This window comes from Peromyscus leucopus, chromosome 7, assembly GCF_004664715.2.
Source record: "Peromyscus leucopus breed LL Stock chromosome 7, UCI_PerLeu_2.1, whole genome shotgun sequence".
NCBI classification, from domain to species: domain Eukaryota; kingdom Metazoa; phylum Chordata; class Mammalia; order Rodentia; family Cricetidae; genus Peromyscus; species Peromyscus leucopus.
In genome coordinates this window covers 19,124,314-19,146,830 of record NC_051069.1, presented here as the reverse complement: position 1 = coordinate 19,146,830, position 22,517 = coordinate 19,124,314, and the positions used below count along the sequence as shown (strand labels likewise).

At 44.1% G+C, this 22,517-nt stretch overlaps 1 protein-coding gene across 1 annotated transcript in view; it reads left to right on the top strand.

The window, feature by feature from the left end:
• Positions 1–22,269, top strand: part of Slc35f2 (solute carrier family 35 member F2) — a 49,111-nt gene extending 26,842 nt beyond the window's left edge. The window contains exons 2-8 of the mRNA XM_028864970.2: positions 3,983–4,158; positions 6,934–7,061; positions 11,415–11,574; positions 12,641–12,797; positions 13,938–13,990; positions 15,319–15,473; positions 20,808–22,269. Coding sequence (XP_028720803.1) covers positions 3,983–4,158; positions 6,934–7,061; positions 11,415–11,574; positions 12,641–12,797; positions 13,938–13,990; positions 15,319–15,473; positions 20,808–20,996 — 1,018 coding nt within the window. The 3' untranslated portion in view covers positions 20,997–22,269. The remainder of the gene's footprint in view (positions 1–3,982; positions 4,159–6,933; positions 7,062–11,414; positions 11,575–12,640; positions 12,798–13,937; positions 13,991–15,318; positions 15,474–20,807) is intronic.
• Positions 22,270–22,517: the final 248 nt, after the last annotated feature.

The window sequence follows — 22,517 nt, the reverse complement described above, 5'->3', positions numbered from 1 at the left end:
GACTAAACCACCGGGAAGGATAACTTTTTGAAGAGGAATCTAGCAAACCAGCGAAGTGGGGCATGCTTATATCCTAGCACCAGAGTCTCCTTCACAGTAACTACTTAAACTCGATGACACACAGGAAGTCACCATGGGACACTGAAGCCACAGCAAAAGCTGGCCTCTTTCAGGAAGCCTCAGGTGGCTCTCACCAGATAACCCAGAGTGCCTGGGAGAGCTCTCTCTTAGCATATCCATGACCCCTTTGTACCATTGCTAAAACAAACAAACAAACAAACAAACAAACAAACCAGATATGTGATTAGGAAACCTATGCAAGAGGCATTATTTATTAAAAACAAGAACAACAAAACCTTGGAATTTAACCGAAATATCCATCAACAAAAGAATAAAGTGGGATAGAGTCACACAGCAAAATACTGTACAGTTGTGAAAAGGAAAAAGAGGTAAAGAATTAATAGGGAGAATTTTCTCAATGTTGAGGAAGATGGAAAGCTACAGTTTACCGCTAGTGATACTTACATGCATGTTAATTGAAATGGATGAGAATAGTAAGCAGCAAGCTTTCGAAAGTATGTACCCCTAGGGAAGGTCCAACAATAACTGGGGGAACCAAGAGTGTTGGTGTTGCTAGTATTTTCTTAAGGCCCCAGGTAGGCAGTACGTACTGATTACACATTAGAAATTTGGCTCTCCATAGCTGTACATTTTACCCTATGGAGTCAACCAATTTCATTTAAAAGTATTGAGGGAAAAAAATAACATGTATACTGAACATGTGCAGATCTCCTGGCACTAGACCCTGAGAAGCAAGCACATACCAGCTGACATGACACGGACATTGTATTAGGCACTGTAGATCTGGACATGCTGCAGCACACAGGAGGGTGTGCATGGGTTATATGAAAACATTACACCATTTTACAAAAGGTACCCAGCCTTCATTGAACTTGACATCTGCAGCCGGTCCTCGAACCGATACCCCGAGACACTTTCGTTATATGCTAAATGTCCTGTAAGAAATTTTAGCAGGTGAGGCTGGGGCACAGGTGGCTCAGTTGCTAGAGTGCCTGCTTGGCATTCATGAAGCCCTGAGTTCTATCCCCAGGACTGCATAAAGTGCTGCTTGCCTGTAACTCCCATGCCGGGGAGTAGAGGCAGGAGGATGGGAGCTCAAGGGCATCCTATAGTATAGTACGTTTGAGATCAGCATGGGCTACATGAGCCCTTTATCAGAGCAAAAATAAATAGATACATAAAGAGATGGAAAACAAGAAAAGAAAATTTGACAATTAAATCAGCTACGAGAAAGAACATTTCTAGATTTAACTGGAGCCAGGCACAGAGGTCAGACACTGGGTGGCCTTGTCAGCCATTTTAAAGTTGGGCCCTCATGTGAGGGCAGAGGGGAGCCACTTAAGGCTGTAGACAAGGGATGATTCCATTAGATCAGAATTTAGAAAGGGACTCTTGGAGTGTGGAGGCTGGGTTTGGGGAGAGAGGGTGCCCCAGGAGAGCAGTTAGGAAAGGGTCACTGCCTCCCAAACCACAGGACCCCTTGTAGGAACAGCACATAACTGGGCCACATCCACAGAACCCAACGGTCAATATTAAAAAGGGACGGGGGGTGGGTGGGGGGACACTGGTGAGAGGCCTGGGGGTAAAGTTGCTTTGCTGCCAAACTGGGTGACTTGAATTCAGTCTCCAGAACCCACATGGTAAGAGAGACTAGATTCCTGCAAGTTGTTCTCTGACTGCCACAGGTGTTTGGGTGAGTATCCACGACACAGTAAGTGTAATATTTAAAAATTCTTCCATATTTTTTATAGTATTCTGTGGCTACATTTCTTTAAGCCTTTGATCTTAGTGGGGTATTTGATTGTTTAGTTTTGAGGTACTATGTATTACACCTAGGATTTTGTTTTGTTTTCGTTTTTTTTTTTGGTTGTTGTTGTTTGTTTTTTCAAGACAGGGTTTCTCTGTGTAGCTTTTGGAGCCTATCCTGGAACTCGCTCTGTAGACCAGGCTGGCCTCAAACTCAAGAGAGATCTGCCTGCCTCTGCCTCCCGAGTGCTGGGATTAAAGGCACACCTAGGATTTGCTTGTTAGGTAAGCATTCTATCACCGGGCTCCCCAGCCCCAGCCCCAGCAGTCAGTATCTTAAGAGCAGCTCCCCCATCAATCCTAGTGTGCAGCCAGGATGGACAACTAAAAACTTAGGTTGATTCTCAGCTTCATTTATATGAATTTTATGTCAATGATTTAAGTTTAAGAAGTATTGATTCAAGCCAGGTGTGGTGGAAGTAAAGGCAGGTTGATCTCTGAGTTCAAGGTTAGCCTGGTCTACAGAGTGAGTTCTAGGACAGCCAGGGCTACATAGTGAGACCCTTTCTCACCCCCCCACCCCCGCCCTGCCCTGCCCCAAAGTGTTGATTTAGAGGGCATTTCGATTACATTGCAGTGTGCTCAGGCCTGGTTCCTTCTAGACCCTTCCAAGAGCTGTCTTTCATGTCTCTTAAATTTCGTCCTTGTCAATCTTCAGTTTTATTCTTGCTGTCTTCTGTTTGTCTGCCAAACAGGTTTAAGTTTTCTTGACTCTAACTAATACATACCCTGTCCTCCACTGCTGCTAATTTCCCAAACTCCTCTCCCTATTTGTCTCCCTTTTATATATTTAGACAGGGTCTCACTAAATAAATAAACTGACCTTGGAACTCACTATGTAGCTTAAGCTGTCTTTGAACTGTGAGTGATCAATTCCTCTGCTTCAGTCTTCTTCTATTTAAAATGTTTATTTCTTTATTGTGTGTGTGTTGTGTGTGTGGGGGGCAGGCATGACGGCCGTGGTGTGTGTGTGTAGATCAGAGGACAACTTTCAGGGGTTGGTTCTCTCCTTCCACCATGTGGGTCCTGAGAATTGAACTCAGGTCATCAGGCTTGGCAGCAAGCACCTTTACATGCTGAGCCGTTTTCCTGGCACTTCCTCTCTTTTACTTCTTAAAAAATTTTACAGTTATTTAGTGTGTGTGTGTGTGTGTGTGTGTGTGTGTGTGTGTGTGTGTGTGTAGGAACACATGCATCATACACCCCACCGCACACCACTTGTCCATGAAGATCCAAGTAAACAAAATGATCTTTAAATGGATGGTCAGTGAATGGCAGAGTAACTCTCCTTGGGAATTGGGGCAGGTTATGAGAAAAATAAAAGAGAATAAAAAATATAATCTTTCAAACTCTATTAATTCGACTTTTGTGCTCATGAAGTAATCAATAAGATGAATCCAAGAGGCTTAGGATATGTTTAAGTTGGTAGGATGATTGCCTACCATGGATGCAGCTCTGGGTTCATAAACTGGATATGGTAGTACATGACCGTAACCCTAGCAAGGTAGTGGTGGGCAGATCATAAGTTCAAAGTCATTATCCACTCCACAGCAAGTACAAGTCCCGCCGGGGGCCACATGAGACTGTGCCTCTAAATTAAATGACTCAATGGGTTCAGTGGGTGAGGTGCTTGCTAGGCAAGTGTAAAGATCTGAGTTTGAATCCCCAGAGGCTACCTAAAGTTAGGCACAGTCATGGACAGCTGTAATCTCAGTGATTCTACAGTGAGACGGGAGCTGGAGACAGGAGGGTCTTTGAAGCTTGTAGGCCAGTTAGCTGGGAGTACACAGTGGAGAGACAATAAATCAACCCGATCTCACGAAGGTAGAACAGGAACAGAGATAGCCAAGGTTGTCCTCTGACCGCCACATGCTGCGAAGGTACACACACACATGTACATACAGACCCATCAAACACACATTGTACAAATGTGTACGAAGAAATAAAGAACAATTATTTAGAATAATTATTAGAATAAAATTTAGACTAATTCATATTTCCACAGTAATTCATATTGTGTTTATAACCAAAAATGTACGTATGTGTGAGTTGCAGCTTCTTGCAAGTCGATCCAAGTCCTTCCTTTATTCTCTAGGGATATTTTGAAGACCATAGCTCTGGGCCAGATGCTGTCCTTATGTATATGTGGCACAGCCATCACCAGCCAGTATTTGGCAGAAAAGTACAGAGTGAACACGCCCATGCTTCAGAGCTTCATCAACTACTGCCTGCTGTTCCTGGTCTACACAGTGATTCTGGCATTTCGATCTGGTACGTCAAATGTAGGAACCATCTGTTCCATACATTTTTTGCTTTTCCTTCTTAAGCCCCCCCCTTTTTTTGCATGTGTATGTATGTCTACATGTTTGCATGTGTGTATGTGTGTGACCTAAACTGACTAGGAGGGTGCAGTACTTCTATTTCCAACATTTAAAAACCACTACTATGTTGTTACTCCCTAAGGGAGTGTTGTTTCTACGTGGCAAGATTCATAACTTTGTTTGTTTTATGGTACTATGGATTGAGTCTATGGTGTTGTCCCCAGTCCTCTCTTTGTATATTTCAAGATTTATTTATTTATTACCTGTGTGTATGTGTCCATGTGAGTCTATGTATGCATGGGTGTTGGGGTATGCATAGAGGCCAGAAGAAGGCACTGGGCGTTCTCTTCCAATACTCTCCTGTTTCTTTGAGGCAGGATCTCTCCCTAAACTTAGAGTTGTGTTTTTTTCCAGCTAGATTGGAAGTCAGCAAGCCCCAGAGATCCTCCTGACTCCACCTACCCTGGAGCTAGGGTTATAGGAATGTGTGCCGGATGCCCGCTTCTTCCGTGGGTTCTGAGATCTGAACTCTGCTCCTCACGATTGAGCAGCAAGTGCTCTCACCACTGAGCCATCTCTCCAGTCCTTTTTAAATTTTAATTTTGAGGCAGGATCTTGCCAAGTTGTTCTTTTACCTTTTAACCTTCCTGCCTCAGCCTCCTTGGGATTATAGCCGCCAGACCTGCCTATTAATATTATTACTATTAATTATTACCACTACTGTAGGAAATAGAAGCCATTGTGAGATTAGAGAAACACATTAAGGTACCACAGTTGGCAAGATCTCTAGGGCAAGGTGGGGGTGGGCAGAACGAGCAAACAAGTGATAGCTCTGGACTCCGCTTTCCTGGGTGGCACGTGCCTTCAGGAAGTCAGTGTCATTTTCAAGCACATCAGTGTGGTCCCTCAAAGCCATGGCTGTCATGTGCTCTGAGTTTTCAGAACCTTCTTGGTAACTGGGTTTTAGTGGTAGTTATGTTGCAGGAATCTTTCTGGAACAAACACTCAAACACCAGTGAGAGTGGAGGAGGGGAGATGACCCCAGTGGACGGAAGCCAGGACAACTGAAAGTCTTCCTTGCTGGGTCCAGTTTGTATTCTCATTTTATACTCTAAAACTGCAAGATGGGGCAGGCAAGCAAGCATGATTTTACAGAAGCGTAAGTGGCAGCCAGCTGGTTGTTAAGGGCAACGACTCATTGTTTCAGCTGTGTCTCCAGGTCATTCTGTTCCAGGTAGCAAGGGAAGTCATGCTTGGCCATAGGCAGTACAACAGCACTTTAAGGGAATCACTAAATAAATAAAAACACCAATATCTAATAATTGGTCTTTAAAAGAAAAACTTATTCTACTTAAGTTAGTTATTGTACTTAATCTTAGCCAAGATGCCAAGAAGCGATTGCCATTTGGCTATGGTATGAATTTCATTTCTGTGACTGAATGTCTAACAAAGGCAACTTAAGGGAAAAAGGGTCTATTTCTCTCACAGTTCGAGGGGACAGCCCATCATGGTGGAGAAGGCATGGAGCCTGGAGGTCTGTCTCTTAGGTAATTCTAGCTCTTGTCAGGCTAACAGTATTAACTACCATCATTGTGATTCTTACTACTTTTCATTCTTTTGGTTGCTGTTTTTTGAGACAGGATCTCAGCTATGCAGGCCTGGCTGGTTTGGAGCTTTGAATTCACCCTCCTCTACCTACTGAGTGCTGGGGTTAAAGGTTTTTACCACCATGCCTCGCTATTACTTTATAGATTATCTTACCACAAAGCCTCCCCAACATATGTGCCAACTGTTTGTCTTTTGTGAATCCAAAGATGAGTAAATCCCAGTTAATTCAAAGCAGTAGAATTGTGCTGTGTGTGGGTGATTAAAAGCATTTGTTAATGATGCCACCGAAGCTTTTCCTAAGCTTATCACTGGCTTCAATTTCACTTGAAAGTATGTCTCTTTCTTTTTTTCTTTTTTCAAGATAGGGTTTCTCTGTGTAGCTTTAGAGCCTGTCTTGGAACTCACTGTGTAGACCAGGCTGGCCTCAAACTCACAGAGATCCGCCTGCCTCTACCTTCCGAGTGCTGAGATCAAAGGTGTGCACCACCACTGCCCAGCTGAAAGTACGTCTCTTTCTAAAGAATGACCTTGCTGAGTTTTCTTCAAAGAAAGTCATGCAAGGGGGTTCAATAACCAATTAGTTTGTCAAAACGGGGCACTTTTCAAGAATAGTCTGTGGCTTGTCAGAAATGGCTTCAGTCATGCTCATAAATGGATATATTATTTATTATTATTGTTTGAGTCAGGGTCTTGGTATCCCAGGCTGGCTTTTAATCGCCTATATAGCCAAGGATGGCCTTGAACTGCTGGTGCTCCCATCTCTGCCTTCTGATTACGGCTGTGTGCCACCATGATGGGCTCATGTGGTGCTGGGGATGTGTACATGCTAGGTAAGCACTCTCCCATTGAGCTCCCTCCCCAGCCCTGACTAGTTTATGTATATTTTCACTTTTCTCCATCTCTCTTCCTGCCTTCTCCTTGCATAGCTGCACAGTCTCCAGCTTCATCCTAGACACAGCTGATGGTGACGGCACTGGCATCTGCCCTCTGGGTACTTGACGTTAGGACAGGCCGCACTTGAAGTACGCAAGAGACCCTTGTTTTGATTTTCTGGTCTACAGACTGGTATGTGTCATGTCATGGGTAACGTGTACTCACCCAGCTTTCTTTCAACCAGGCAGTGATAACCTTTTAGAGATTTTAAGAAGAAAATGGTGGAAATACACTCTCCTGGGGCTTGCCGATGTGGAAGCCAATTATCTGATTGTCAGAGCATACCAATACACAACTCTGACCAGTGTCCAGGTAAGAGGGAGTTTGGACGTTTGGGGTTTTATGCTTCCTAGAGGAGAACACGTGCTCATATATGTTCATCTAATTTTATCGGAAACCTGTGCATTTGAAGAAGTGCTAAACACAGGTGGATGATAGGTGTTTTCCAGTACAGCATATGCTCTGCCAAGTCACGTTTCCGGAAATCACTGACAATGTATACACGCTAATGACTTCCCAGGCTGCTCACACTATAGCAGATTAGAACAGTGCCGAGTAAAATAAGGGTAAATATTTAGCTGGCACTTGCCGTCGTGATGCTGACAGTTCTGTTGTGTGTTTGGCTCAAACACAGAAGTAAGTGTGGTTCTGTACTGCAAAGCTGGAGGTCTGTAAGCCAGTCAGGACACAGGAGCCCCTGGCAGAGCCTACTGGATACACTAGGGGGAAGTGGCAATACCAGTGAAGCTCTTGTCCCTAGTTCTTCATAGATTTCATTTTAAAATGACGTATTATTATTAGTGTGTGGAGGTCAGGTGACGGCTCTGGAGTCAGCTCTTTCCACCCACCTTTACTTGGGTTCTGGGGATTGAACTTGGCCCTCCATGCTTGCCCACCAAGTGGCTTCACCCACTGGGCCATCTCACCAGCCCGTTATTGGGTTTATTCTTGTTGGGTCGAAAGGAAAATGTTCCTTCCTAGCAATACTTCTCAACCTTGTAGAGTTGAGAAAGACTGGATCCTTAGTGTTAGTAGACGATGGGACATGTCACGTAACTCGCCTTAAGAGCCAAATGCTCTATAAATGGAGGGGAAGGTGAGACATTCCACTGTCAGATCTAGACTTCAGTGTTCAGTGATTCTGTAACCCTTTTGCTTCTCAAGAAAGGGTCTTGTAAGGTAGCCCGGAGAGCCTGGTACTCACTGTGTCCTGAGCTCACAATTCTCCCCTGTCAGTTGCTTCCCACCAGGTGCCAGGATTACAGGTAGGAGTCACGGTGCCCGGTTTCTATAGCTTTACATGTTTTTAAAGACAGGGTCTTGTGTGTTGCAGATTGGTCTCTGTTGTAGCTGAGGATGATCCTGAACTTCTGGTCTTCTTGCCCCTACCCCCCAAGTGCTGTGACCAGGGGTATACACTGCCATATTCTTATGCAGCACTAGCTAGGGATGGAACCCAAGGCTTTGTGCATGTTAGGCAAGCATTCTACTCACCAATCACTCTCCCTGGCCCTCCTCTTACAAGTCTTTCTAATTTAAATTTTATTGCATATCTTTTGGTGTTTTTAATGTGTGTGTGTGTGAATGTTTTGACTACATGTGTGAATGTATACTATGTAGATGCCCAGTACCCTCAGAGGCCAGAAGAGGGTGTCAGATGCCCTGGAAATGGAATTACAGACAGCTGTGAGCCTTCATGTAGATACAGAGAACCAACCTGCTGGCAGAGGCAGGAGGATCTCTGTGAGTTCAAGGCCAGCCTGGTCTACAAAGCTAGTCCAGGACAGGCTCCAAAAGCTACAGAGAAACCCTGTCTCAGAAAAAAAAAAAAAGAAGAAGAAGAAGATGAAGAACAAGTACTCTTAACTGCTGAGCCACCTCTCCTGCCCCATATGAGTGTTTCGCCTGTGTGTATGTGTTTCTGTACCACATGTGTGTGCCTGGTACTCACAGAGGCCATAAAGGGGCATCAGACCCTCTGTAATTGGAGTTATGGGTTTTTGTGAGTCATAGGAATGCTGGGAATTGAACCCTGGTCCTCTGGAAGATCAACCAGTACTCTTAACCGCTGAGCCATCTCTCTAGCCTTTTCCTGTAACTTGTTGAGGTTTCATTTTTCTCACTGTCCTAAGATAAGTAGGTTCTTTAGATCTCCAAAATTTAGGAACTATCAAGAAACTGAGGCAAAATAGAGCTTATTTTACCTCGAAAAGGCAAGCTTGGTGAAAATCAGTGTTTCCCAATGTGATCATAGATGAAATGATTTCACCTCTAATCTGGTCAAAGTCATTTTTATATCTGTGTTCCTCCTATACTAGGGTCTTATTAGTACTCTGTTCACTAGGACAATATGATGATTTTTAAAGCTTACATTAAATGAGACTTGGAATGGGAAGCATCAAAGGAAAAGACCTCCACCCCCAAGAAAACATCCAGAAAAGAAGTCCCTGTAGACACATGGCCCACGGTGACAGGTGTCAGATAAGAAGCGATGGCCTTTCAGAGTGGGACCTAAGATCACAGGATCTGGTCCCAGCATTTTGTATTTGGCTCAGGGACTGGCTGGCTGGAGATCACTCAGAGACAAGGTTGGACTGAAGCCTCTGTGTTCTTCCATGACATAAGCAGATCCCTCATAGTCATGCCCCACCAAGGATTCTAAGAGATAGATTAAATTTAGGTTTGATGTGAAGATGTACTTTTTCGGTAGGAAGTCTCCTCTGACAGCTTTTAGAGTGGAATTTTCTTACCTTTTTTTTTTTTTTTTTTTTTTTTAAATAAGAAATACAGCTTAGATGGTGTTAAGCCATTATGGTTGGATTCTCCTGATGTCTTCCAGGACATTGCTTGGTGATTTGTTGTTCAGGCAGGCTCCCAAAAGGATGACCAGGGCCCATCACTGGAGGTATGCAGGCCTCCAGTGCCTCGAATTGCTATGGAAACAAACAATAAACTGCTTTAGACAGGATCCCACAGACTGCTTGGGGCTTAAGGCTCTGTCTTGCCCACGATTTAAATGAGGAGAGAACCAGGGACAAACTTAAAACCCCAGAGAGTGAGCAATGAATATAGTTTCAGGAATATAACCAGTGTATGGCATACATTTACACTTATTCCTGGACATACTTTAATATATCAAGAGCTATCCTTCAGGGGTTGGAGAGATGGCTGAGTGGGTAAGAACGCTTGCTGCCCTTGCAACCAGCTGGAGTTGTTTCCAGGATGTACATTAGGTGACTCACAATCCAGAAGACTCAACACCTTCTGGCCGGCACATCCCTGCACCCCCCCCATTAAAAAAACAATTTTCAGTATATTTTATCTTTGAATTCACACACACACACACACACACACACACACACACACACACACACACACGTCAAATTAAGAACTGAGTGCCGGGCAGTGGTGGCGCACGCCTTTAATCCCAGCACTCGGGAGGCAGAGCCAGGTGGATCTCTGTGAATTCGAGGCCAGCCTGGGCTACCAAGTGAGTCCCATGAAAGGCGCAAAGCTACACAGAGAAACCCTGTCTCGAAAAACCAAAAAAAAAAAAAAAAAAAAAAAAAAAAAAGAGCTGAGTAAGTGAATTCTCTATTCTTGTCATTGATTTTGGATTTGCTATGGTTTGAGTGCTCTCTGTCCCCATTTGATCAGATGGGCAGTATGAGGGGTATAGCAAGTATCTTATGGACCCAAATGATAGAGGAACATATACTAAAGATGAACAGGACTCCATGCTGGGAGCAAGCTTGTATCTCACATGGTAGAACTGAACTCTATTGTCAGAGAGATGGTGTCTGTTTGGTCCCTCATAGTAGCCTGTACTTGGTAGCACTTTGCTCAATTACAATTAAATATTGGACTTTGTGATTTCTATTTCATGTCTGTCCAGTTTAGTGTATGTTCCTCAGGATGGGACTTACATCTCTCTTGTTCAGTTCTGTATTCCCAGCTCCTCTTATGGTATACACACATGGACACAGACAGACAGACAGACAGACAGACAGACAGACCCTCCCTTCCCCCATGCTTGCCAGGCAAGTACTCTGTCACTGGGCTGATACCCAAAGCCTCTTATAGAGTCTTGGACACTGGGCATGCTTAATAAATGCCTGTTGACTGTGTAAATGGATGTACTGGAAGGAGACTCTATCTCCTGAGTTTAAGAATAAACACAGAGGGAAATGCATAGGGTCCTGGGCAAAATGAATAGACAGCCCTTGAGTCTCTCTATTTTGAGACAGGTCTCATGTATCCCAGGCTGGTCTAAAATTCACTGTATAACCAACAATAACCTTAAACTCCTAATCCTCCTGCCTCTACCTCCAAAGTACTGGTTTTAGATGGTACTAGAAATCAAAATGGGGGCTTTGTACCTGCTAGGCAAGCACCCTACCAATTGAGCTACAGCCCAGCCTGACTTTGAACTGTATCATTTGGGACAACTAATCTCTCTTTAGCCATTGGGGTTTTGTGTGTGTATCTGAAACAGGTTTGCAATTCCAGTCTGAGAGTTACTGTGAGGATCGAATGAGTTAGCTCAGGTAAAGCGTTTGCAATGCAGGGCCGGCCATAGTCGATGTTCCAGGAGTACTTCCTCCCGTGACTACTCAATTACAAGCTGCTGAGATGTTTGAACCTGCTTGCTTTCCTTCCCCGCAGCTCTTGGATTGCTTTGGGATACCTGTGCTGATGGCTCTCTCCTGGTTTATTCTCCGGGCAAGATACAAAGTGATCCACTTCATTGCCGTGTTTGTCTGTCTGCTGGGTGTAGGGACCATGGTTGGTGCAGATATATTAGCAGGGAGAGAAGATAATTCAGGTGAGACTCAGCCACGGAAGTGTGTTTTCGGGTCAGTCTGGCGAAGTCACACTGGCAGAAAGTGGGTGATGGGGGAACTCCGGAAGGTGAGCAGGAGTCTGTGCTGTGAGCAGATGCACACCTGTTTGCTGGGCTGGCTCCTCATCAGTGGGGGGTGTTGGTGTGCTTTCCCAGGCACTCTGCACTTCCTGTAGCACGTTGCTCACTTGCTGCTGAATATTTGGTTTGGCGATTATTTCTCCCTTTTAACTGCATTTTCCCATCCATGCATGTTTAAAACTTTATTTCAAATGTACTTGGAGAAATCATCTTTTGCTTCAAACATTTTGGGTTAGTTACTCCAAAACCTTATAGTCTCTCCCTTTTTATTTCATTCTTTCTGTTTCCTTTTCTTCCTCCTTTTATTCTGTTTCTTCTCTCTAGATCTCTTTCCTTCCCTTCCTCCTTCCTTCTTTCCCATCCTCCCTCCCCCCCACCTTCTCTCCCTCTCTCTTTCCCTTCTGTCCTTGAACTCAGGATCCTTCTTCAGCCCCCAGTTGCTGAGGGACAGCATACCTGTCGCCATACTCAGCAATGCTTCATTTTTTATTAAAAAAAAAAAAAAAAAAAAAAAAGGACTTGGCTGGAAACCTTTTTAATGCCTGTTGATCTGAATGCTTTGAATATTTCAACAGACAGCATGGATGTCCAACCAGGTCTGAAGTTATCCAGTCTCCATGGTAGTAACTTCAGGGTCTCCTTGACTCAAGAGAAAGTCACTTCCCTTACCAAGCATTCTTTCCTAGAGTTCTAAACAAACCCCTTCAATACAGTCAGTCCATCAATCTGTTGTGTTTTTAAATGGCTTTCTTTTGAGATGGTATACACTACCATCCTCCAGTCTGTTGGTCTCCCAGGGAGTCAGAATGTGAAAATCATAGCAGTGTTGTGCCAGACAGTAAGGACAAGAGCCTTTAAACTTACAGAAACTAGGATTAAATAAAGTTTTATTCAAATGAACAGAGTTTGGTAACTCCTGGCTTACCTGTTGACAAAACATTTCTTTTTGTGTCTCAATGCCCTGTAGGGAGTGATGTTCTGATCGGTGACATCTTGGTCCTGCTTGGGGCTTCCCTGTATGCTGTGTCTAATGTGTGTGAAGAGTACATCGTGAAGAAGCTGAGCAGACAGGAGTTTTTAGGAATGGTGGGCCTATTTGGAACAATTATCAGTGGCATACAGCTGTAAGAACCTAAATTTTTTCATAAAAACAACATGAACAAATAAGGGAGTGGGGGCAGGGTGGGGAGATGAATTATAATGAAGTATAATGACATGTATATGAAATACATGAAAAAAAGGGCCAGCAAAACGCCTTAGTAGGTAAGGATGCTTGCTGCCAAGCCTGATGACCTGAGTTCAATTCCTGGGACACACATGTTAGAGAGAAGAAACCCCTGCAAGTTGTCCTCTCACATCCACTGCATGCTGAGGCATGTGTGTGGCGCGCGCGCGCGCGCGCACACACACACACACACACACACACACACACACACACACACGAGAAATAAAATAAAATAAAAATAAAATGGCAAAATGAAACCCATTACTTAACATACAAACTTAAATTTTTAAAATTAGAAAGTAGGGGCTAGAGAGATGGTTCAGCAGTTAAGAGCTTTTGCTGCCTTGCCAGAGGACCCCAGAGGTTCAGATCTCAGCACCCACATCATGGCTCATAAACATTGTAATTCCAGTTCCAGGGGACCTGACTCCCTCTTCTGACCTCCAAGGGTACCAGCAAACACATGGTACACAGACATACATGCAGGCTAAACACTCATACACATATAATAAAATAAATCTAAAATGATTTTTAATGAGAAAATATTTGATAGTTGATCACTTTCTCTAATTACTAATATTTGTTAACCAAAAATCACATTTGAAATAACTAACTTGATAAAAATCTAATAGAGGATTCTATTTTTTTTTTTAATTATTAAATTTGTTTGGTTTTTGAGACAAGATCTTACACTGTAGCTCAGGCTAGTCACTATGCTGCCCAGGTTCATGGCAATCCTTCTGCCTCAGCCTCCTGAGTTCTGGGATTACAAGTGCAATCCACATGCCTGTCTAGATATATTTATATTCTAAGAAAAGAAAATAGGCCGGGTGGTGGTGGCGCATGCCTTTAATCCCAGCACTCTGGAAACAGAGCCAGACTAATCTCTATGAAAGAAATAAAGAGAGAGAGAGAGAGAGAGAGAGAGAGAGAGAACTCAACATAACCCTTTACCTTAGCTGAATTGCAGCAGCTAAACTATCTATGAAATAAGAAAAATTAACGTGGATCTTTACATAGCCTCTTGTTTTGATCTTAGATTGATTGTGGAATATAAGGACATTGCCAGGATTCACTGGGACTGGAAAATTGGTATGTAATTAAATGATGACTTTTAAAATCAATATTCTGACCTTTGGCTGACAAAATTGCATACCAACAAATGAACACTTTATTTTAATCATATTTTCGTAACTTTGGGAACTCACACCAGTGGTGGCTTGTTCTGAGTAGATAAGCCTCTAGAATTCATTCTTAATCTTGGTAAGAAATAGCTTTTCCTTCCTAGGAATTCTGAATAGAACCAAGACTGACCTTCAACACTCTAGCTATCAAGCAAATGAATCCACATCTCAGGTCCTTGGACTTGTAAAGTTTATCATGGGCTTCATGTCACTTGTGGAGCAATAACCTCAAGTGATGGATGGATGTAACCATCTGCTGCCTCCTGTTGCTCCACGCTTTTGATATTTATGGGAATAAAGGTTTAAGATAGTTAGGGAAGATATGAGCCTTAATGATGAGCAGGAAGTAGTTAAATAATACATAAATGTTGCTGAAGATTGTATGCCATGCTTAGATAATTCAGGGAAATTAAATATCTTAGATGTCCCCAAAGTGCGTGCACGTGTGTGTGTGTGTGTGTGTGTGTGTGTGTGTGTATGTATGTATGTGCGTGATTGTGTGTGTGAGTGTATGTGAGTGTGTGAGTGTGTGTTTATGTATGTATGTATGTGCGTGATTGTGTGTGTGAGTGTGTGTATGTATGTGTGATTGTGTGTGTGTGTGTATGTGTGTGTGTGTGTGTGTGTGTGTGTTTATGTGTGTTGAGCATAGGATGTGGTTTAAAATTGCTGACAAAACAGACATTGCTACTGTAGCCATCTGCATGTCAGCACTGTCCTAAAGTGGAGAATAAAGTTGTTCTGTCTTGGAACATGTAATTCAATGGGCTGAAGAAAATATAGTGGCTCTAATGTCTACCTTTGATGTCCTAAAAATACTTTATTGTGACTCCAATCATACATCTGACCAACCAACCAGATAAAAACAAGGCCAGCAAGGGATTTCTTTTTTTGACACATGATACTGACCTGGCTTTTGTTGAACTTTTATATCGCAGTCTTCTTTTTGTCTTGGGAGGGTGGGTGATGCAGGGTGAGATGGGCTGCTGACTCGGTCACACCAGAAGGAAGATTTTATGGCCTTGACCATCTGCCTCCCTGTTGGATCTTCACAACTTGTTAGTTTATGGCTACTGTTTTTCAGGAAGCTTTGTCGTCTTTTTAGAATGCTGACTGTTAGAGAAAGTGTTGTGGGGAGTGTGACAAAGGATCAGGAAGTTTTGTGGAACATCCAGACCCCAAGCGCGTTGCCTTCTGCAGTCTCTTCATAACTTGAGCTCTTCCATTTCTCCACAGCCCTGCTGTTTGTGGCGTTTGCCCTCTGCATGTTTTGCCTGTACAGTTTCATGCCGTTGGTGATTAAGGTCACCAGTGCCACTTCCGTCAACCTGGGCATCCTGACAGCTGACCTCTACAGCCTCTTCTTTGGCCTTTTTCTGTTCGAGTATAAGGTAACAAAATAGATTGTGTTCAAATAAGAAAACATTTGCGGCTTAAAACAAGTTTACTATTTGTTTGGGATAGAGTCTCGGCTGTCTTAGGCTAGCCTGAGATTCACTATGTAGCTGGGGAGAACCTTCCACATCTGCTCCATCATCACACATTTTTACATTGCTGGGGATGGGACCCAGGGCTTCATGTGTACCAGGCAAGCACTCCCCCAACTGAGATGCACCCCCAGCTCTAGAGCAAGTTTTCTTAAGGTTCTGGATCTCAGAATAGAACTGTCTTCTCCTCTTAATAATACTCTCATTGGACAAGCTTCATGGTTACCGAGTACAGCTTAGAACTTGGTCCAGAGAAGAATTGCCCTTCTAAGGCTTTGCAAAGTGATGAAATATGGCAGGTTCCATCTTTGATGTAGGGCTGAGAACACCAGCTTCAGAAATTCTAACACATGTTCCAGCTGCTATTGACCTTGAAAAACAATCCAACTTAGGCTGGATCCTCAGAGAGTCTCTGTTCACTGTTTCTGCACAAACAGAAGGTCTGAAGTAGCTGGTGGAAGGGTAGGAGAGATGGGCATATTATCATGCATGTGTGATTGGAATGGTTCCATCTTAGTTGGTAGTGTTTTTCTTAGTTTTCTGAGACAAGGTTTCATGTAGCCTAGGCTAGCCTCAAATTCACTGTGTAGAAGAGGATGACCTTGAACTCAGGACCCTCTTGCCTCCACATTCTGTGGTAGGATTCCAGACATGTGCTACCACACCTGGCTCCCTTCCAGATATCCAAACAGGAATGCTTGGGGCTGATTTATTCTCTTCCTGGGAACTAGCAGCCACGAATTCACAATGCTTGTCTGAATTACTGATACCTAAAGCTCACTGGGTTCTCTGAAACATGTGTGAATCAAGTGAAAAACCTTTTTTACCCTGCATAGTGACGTGGGACAGGAACCAGCTGTTGTCTTTGAATAATTGCTGGTGAAGGAATGTCTCAATCAACACTGGCAAAGTCTTTATAGATTATTGATAGCATCCCATAAAAAGGTTAAAGTGAATCAGAGAAATAGTTTTAATGAGAGGCCCAGTTTTGTTTTGGTTTTTACTTTTTGAGATTATAATCACAACATTTCTCTCTTCTCTTTCCACCCCTCAAGCCCTCCCTATTCTCTTCCCGCTCTCCCTCAAATGGCCTCTTCTTCTATTAATTGTTACTGTATGGGTATATGTATATACGTATATTCCTATGAGAATTTGTAAGGGCAGGGAGGGAGGGCGTTGCTCTCTGGTGCTGAGGCTGCATGTGGCCCTCTAGGGGACGAGGATGCTCTTTAAGGAGACTCTAACCTAGGGGAGTCATTGTCTGTGACCTCCCTCACCTGTTTGGTTTTTTCCTCTATATTTAAAAAACATGATTATGGCCAGGCAGTGCCTTTAATCCCAGAACTCTGTGAGTTCGAGGCCAGCCTGGTCTACAGAGCGAGTTCCAGGACAGGCACCAAAACTACATAGAGAAATCCTGTCTCAAAAAAAAAAAAAAAAAAAAAAAAAAAACCAAAAAAACCCCACATGGTTACATTTTATTTATTTATTGTGTGTGTCACACATGTGACATGGCATACCTGAAGATGTCCTGTGTGTGCTCACACATGTGATACCACATACCTGAAGATGTCAGGAAATAACTTTTGGGAGTCAGTTCTCTCTCTCCATCATGTGGGTCTCGGGGGTTGAACTCAGTTGTTAGGAACTGGGGTTGCAGGTACCTGCTGAGCTTTTTTCCCTGGCCCCACTTTTCCTATTTTTTTAACCAACCATATTATTGTTAGTAATTTAGCTTTTTATTTGCTGCTCTGAGCAAAATAATGTCCAGGCAGAGATAAAGATAAAAGAATAAAACCTTCCAGTTCAAGGTACACTTGTCACAACCTATTATATTTTGAATCATAACAAATATTTTATTTCATAAACCCTGAATATTTTAGCCTAAGATACCGAATACATTCTCATCATTCGCTCCTAACATTAACATGAAGAAGTGTTTTTATGTGTCCTGTTGTTGGGCATATGACCGCAAACACGGGAGAATGCCATCTCATGATCACCATGTCTTTGCCTGTCTAGCAGCTCTCACTTTGATATCAGACTTTATTGTTTTTGGTCAAAGGCCATTTGAAGACTCAGAGAGCAAAGGGCAGCTCTACCACGGTCTTCAGAGTTTGAGATGCAGTTTGTGTGGGTGTGCATGTATGTATGCATGTGTGGAGGCCAGAAGAGGACACACGCTCTGTGCCTCATTTCCGTGAGACAGGGTCTCTCACAGGACATGGGGCCCCTGCCATCTCCACTGTCCCCACAGTGCTGAGATGACAGACTGATGGGTCACACCTAGATTTTTTTGCGGGTGCTGGGAATCTGAACTTAAGTCCTATGTTTTGCACAGCTACCTCTCTTACCTCTGAACCATACCCTGTCCCCTGGATGTAGTCTCTGAAGACAGACTCTTGCAAGCCACCAGTTTAAAAAGTTACAGTCCCTGAAATAACTTTGGCTCATATTTTTTTCCAAGCAAACATTTTTTTTTTTTTTTTTTTTTTTGGCTTTTCGAGACAGGGTTTCTATGTGTGGTTTTGCGCCTTTCCTGGAACTCACTTGGTAGCCCAGGCTGGCCTCAAACTCACAGAGATCCGCCTGCCTCTGCCTCCCGAGTGCTGGGATTAAAGGCGTGCGCCACCGCCGCCCGGCCCAAGCAAACATTTTAAAAAGAGGCTTAAATTCTCTTTTTAAAACTTACCCTGTTTCAGCCCTCAAGCACCCGGCATCTCTGGTACTGATCCTGATTGAATACCTGCTGAATAGAATAGTCTTTAGAAACCTGTTGCAGACCCCGACAGAAAGGATTGAATTAAAAGTGGGGAAAGGCTTCTGGAGACCTACACCCTTCACTCAGTCTCTCTGTTTCAAAGAAGTGACACAAGAGTTAGAAGTGACATTCTCAGGACACTGGAAACATCACTAAATAGGACCCGTGTTGAACAAACTATACAGGCTTTCCCACTGGTCACATGAATACTTCCTAGAAAACAGGAATAACTTTTATAACTCTGATCTTAAAAGTTTACTAATCTGGTGCAGTAGCACTGAACTTAGCATCTAGTCTCAGCTACTTGGGGGACTGAGATAGGAGTATTTCCTGAGTCCAAGAAGTCCAGACCAGCTTGAATAACATAATGGGATTCAATCTCAAAGGGAAAAAAAAGTTAAGGGCATATTAAATAGCTTTAACTTCCTCTAATGGTCTCTGAGTCATCCTCCGACCCCTACAAACAGTAGACATCACTGATGTGTTGGGCAGCATGCTAAATACTAGATGTAAGACTTAAAAGCTCATGGTGGGAAAGTGAGTCAGCTGTCCAGCTTGTCATTGTCATTGGCTTTTGCTGTTATTTTATTTCATTTTTAAAATTTATTTTGTGCATGTGTGTACGATTGTGTGTCTATTCTTTTGTATACCTGCCAGTTGTGTGGGTTCCTGAAGAGGCCAGGAGAGGATGCTGGATCCTCTGGAGCTGGAGTTACACGTGGTTGTAAGATGTCTGACATGGTGTTGGGAACCGAATTCTGGTCTTCTGAAAGATCAGCAAGTGCTCTTAACCACTGAGCCGTCTCTCTAGTTTATGTTTTATTTATTTATTTAATTTTGATATAGGGTGTCTTTCTATGTCTTTCAAGTCCAGATGGTCTTGAAATCTCAAGTCCCCTTCCTTTACCTCCCAAGAACTGGGATTACAGGTGTGTGCTGCCATGCCAGGGTGTCCCTGGGTTTATGTCATCACCCAATCTAGGGAAGGCTGCCTTGTCTCAGGGAGGCAGATCAAGTCCTTAGGAGGTGTGATGTTTCATGACTATAATCCAGATGGCCTAAACTATATGAAAACTTGACTCAAAACAACAACAATAACACCCCCCAAACCAAACCCAAACCATTTCTTATTGTGCTGGGCCTATCCTTGTGGATTGTGGGCGGCTGAAACTGAAAGATCACAGATAAATGGGGGTAACTGCATTGATTTAAACTTGAACTTCAGAAACAATTCTGCTTCAAAGAAGACCAAGTACACAAATTACTCAGTGTAACTGACTTTAACATTTGGGGTGTGTCAGGATGCCATTTGTGGGGTACATGCCGGTGGACTGGTGTTCCCTCCTCTGGCATTCTGCCTTGGGAGGTCATTTTCAGTCTTAAAAAGAAGAGGTGAAAAGGGGTTGGAGAGATGAGTCCGTGGTTGAGTGTTGGCCGCTCTTCCCGAGGCCCCAGACTCACTTCCCAGTACCCATGGTGTCTCACAACTGGCTGTACCTCCATTCCCAGGGGATTCGATGCCCTCTTCTGACCTACGCAGGCCTGCACAAATGTACACAGACATGCATGCAGGCAAAACATCCATACACATAAAATAAAAACGAAGGAAAAAAAAGAAAGACCAGGTTAGGGACCAAAAACTCCCTCCATCCTTGTGGCGGCCCTGTCGGCCCGGGCTCCTTCCATATTGGTCTTTCTGGAGAGGGGAAGCAGATGCCTCCTGTGGGAACCATTCCCCATACTTCCTTGTCCTGGTCACCCCACTGGACTTCAGAGTGTCCTGAGAAATGATGTCCTGACTCTCTTTAGCTCTGGAAATCTGAATTTACTCAGATGAAATTCACTGGACTAGTATAGGCTGAGATGGTCCTGAGCAGATGGGCCTGTGCTGGCTAACAAAACCATAAGCTGGGTTTTCTCGTGGTGTGCATGCTGGCCAAATGCATGCTGGCCAAGAAATGATTCCATTTTGTGAGAGTGCTTTTTTGATGGGATCCAATATGTGAATCACTATGGAGAAAGGTAAAGAGGTTCCCCCTAAAGACCCAAGGATCTGGTCAGGGATGTAGCTCAGTTGGTAGTGTATTGGCCTAGCATGTATGAAGCTTTAGATCGAATGCCCAGCACTGTATAAACCAGATGTGGTGGCCCAAAGCACTTGGGACATGGAAGGAAGGAGAAATCAGACATTCATGGTCGGCCTTGGCCACCCAGTGCGTCTGAGATCTGCCTGGGCTACATGAGACCCTGTCACAAACAAACAAACAAAAAAGATCCAAGGACCCAGCTAACAGTCAAGCCAGGTGCCGTGTCCGAGCCCTGTATTCACCAGTATATGGGAGGAGGGGGGCTGGGGGTGTTGGCATCTCCTCTGACCTCTTCTAGAAAGAGACCGTGAAGGTGAATCTCAAAGAACAGTTGGCAGGAGACCGCGGCGCCAGGCTGTGTGAGGGAACGTAACTGTTTTCTGCTCCCAGTTTTCAGGGCTCTACATCCTGTCGTTCACGGTCATCATGGTGGGCTTCATCCTGTACTGCTCCACCCCGACACGCACGGCAGAGCCAGCGGAAAGCAGCGTGCCCCCCGTCACCAGCATCGGGATCGACAACCTGGGACTGAAGCTGGAGGAGAGCGGTCTCTCAGAGAGCCACTCTGCAGTCTTGTAGCTGGACAAGCCACAGATCCCCATGTGGCACCAGGAGAGCGCGAGCAGAGCCTGCCCCTGCCAAGGACGTATCTGAGGAGACCTCAGCCCTAGAGGGAACACCCTCTGCGTCGGATGGCATCTGTGGTTAGATTTTAGAAAGGAACGCTGAGCAACGGTTCCGAACTAGAAATACAAAAACAGAGCAGAACCCAAGGGTAGTGTTTCTGTGTGTTGAGTACCAACCAGTACCTGTCAGTGTCAGAGAGACATGTGCGGGGCCCTTGCTGGGGTCTCAGGGACACATGTAGGAGGGATGGGGGACCTAGCCTCAGGGCTGTTCAGGTAGTTAGAAGTTGAGACAGTCTGGGATGGTTGTGCAATAGAATTTCTCTGTTGGGGGTTGGGGATGTAGCTCAGTGGTAGAGCGCTTGCCTAGCAAGCACAAGGCCCTGGGTTCGGTCCTCAGTTCTGGAAAAAAAAAGAAAAAAGAAAAAAAAAGATTCCCCTGTTGGAAGCTTCAGGTTTTTGTTCTTTGGCGACAGTCACTGTCCATGGAATTTAGACACCCATGACGCCTGGTCCCTGATGGCATGTGGTGGGGAAAATGGGTGGGGGCAGCATTTGAGACCTCCCAAGATAAAACGGGATTGCTTTGAAAGCAGCTAATGAATGCAAGAATCCAGGAATCCTCTCCCAATCGTGTTCTTTTCTCTTTTATAACAAATCGCCCTCCCCCATCACCCCCTGCTCCCCTGTTCCGAGTTCCAAAGCAAATGGCTCTCAAAGCCTTTTACCCTGGGCATCCCTTACATTCAGCCCCACACCATACTCTGAGAGTTCTCCAAGTCAGTCCACTCATGTCACCCTTTAGAAATGTCTCAGATGCCCAGGAGTAACTCCCATGGACCTCATCTCACTAAGCCACAGTTGAGAAAATTAACCTGTTGCAAGTTCTCACAGCAAGATGAGAATCTGGTTACTGTCCCTGGTTGAAAAATGTATTATCGTTAAGACAAAAATACAATGTTAATGATTTTCCAGAAAGAATGTGTGCTGGAGTCCTGGAATCCCCGCTGTGGGAGGATATGTGTCTTTCTTCTTCCCACAGGTTTACAGTGCTCTGAGGTTTCTGACAGTTCCTCAGTACAGCGTCACCGTGTAGCCTCAGCATAATGTCAGCCACCAGAATGCCACCTTCGGAAAACTATGTACATTTTTTTGTATAAGCATAATAAAGAAATTTGGGGTAAATGTTCATATTATTAAAAGACTTTAAACTCATGGAAACAGAATCACACTGTGTGTGTTTGTTTGAGATTAACCTGTTTCGGAACTTTGTATGTGTGTATCTTGATTTTAGCTGTGTGTGTGTGTGTGTGTGTGTGTGTGTACGCACTCACATATGTATGGGTGTGGGCATGCATGGGCCACAGCTCTCAGATGGAGGTCGGAGGGCAGCCTCAGATGTCCATTCTTACCCTGTCCGAGGCAGTCTCTTCACTGTCCCCTCACATACACACCAGTTAGCTGAGACACAAGC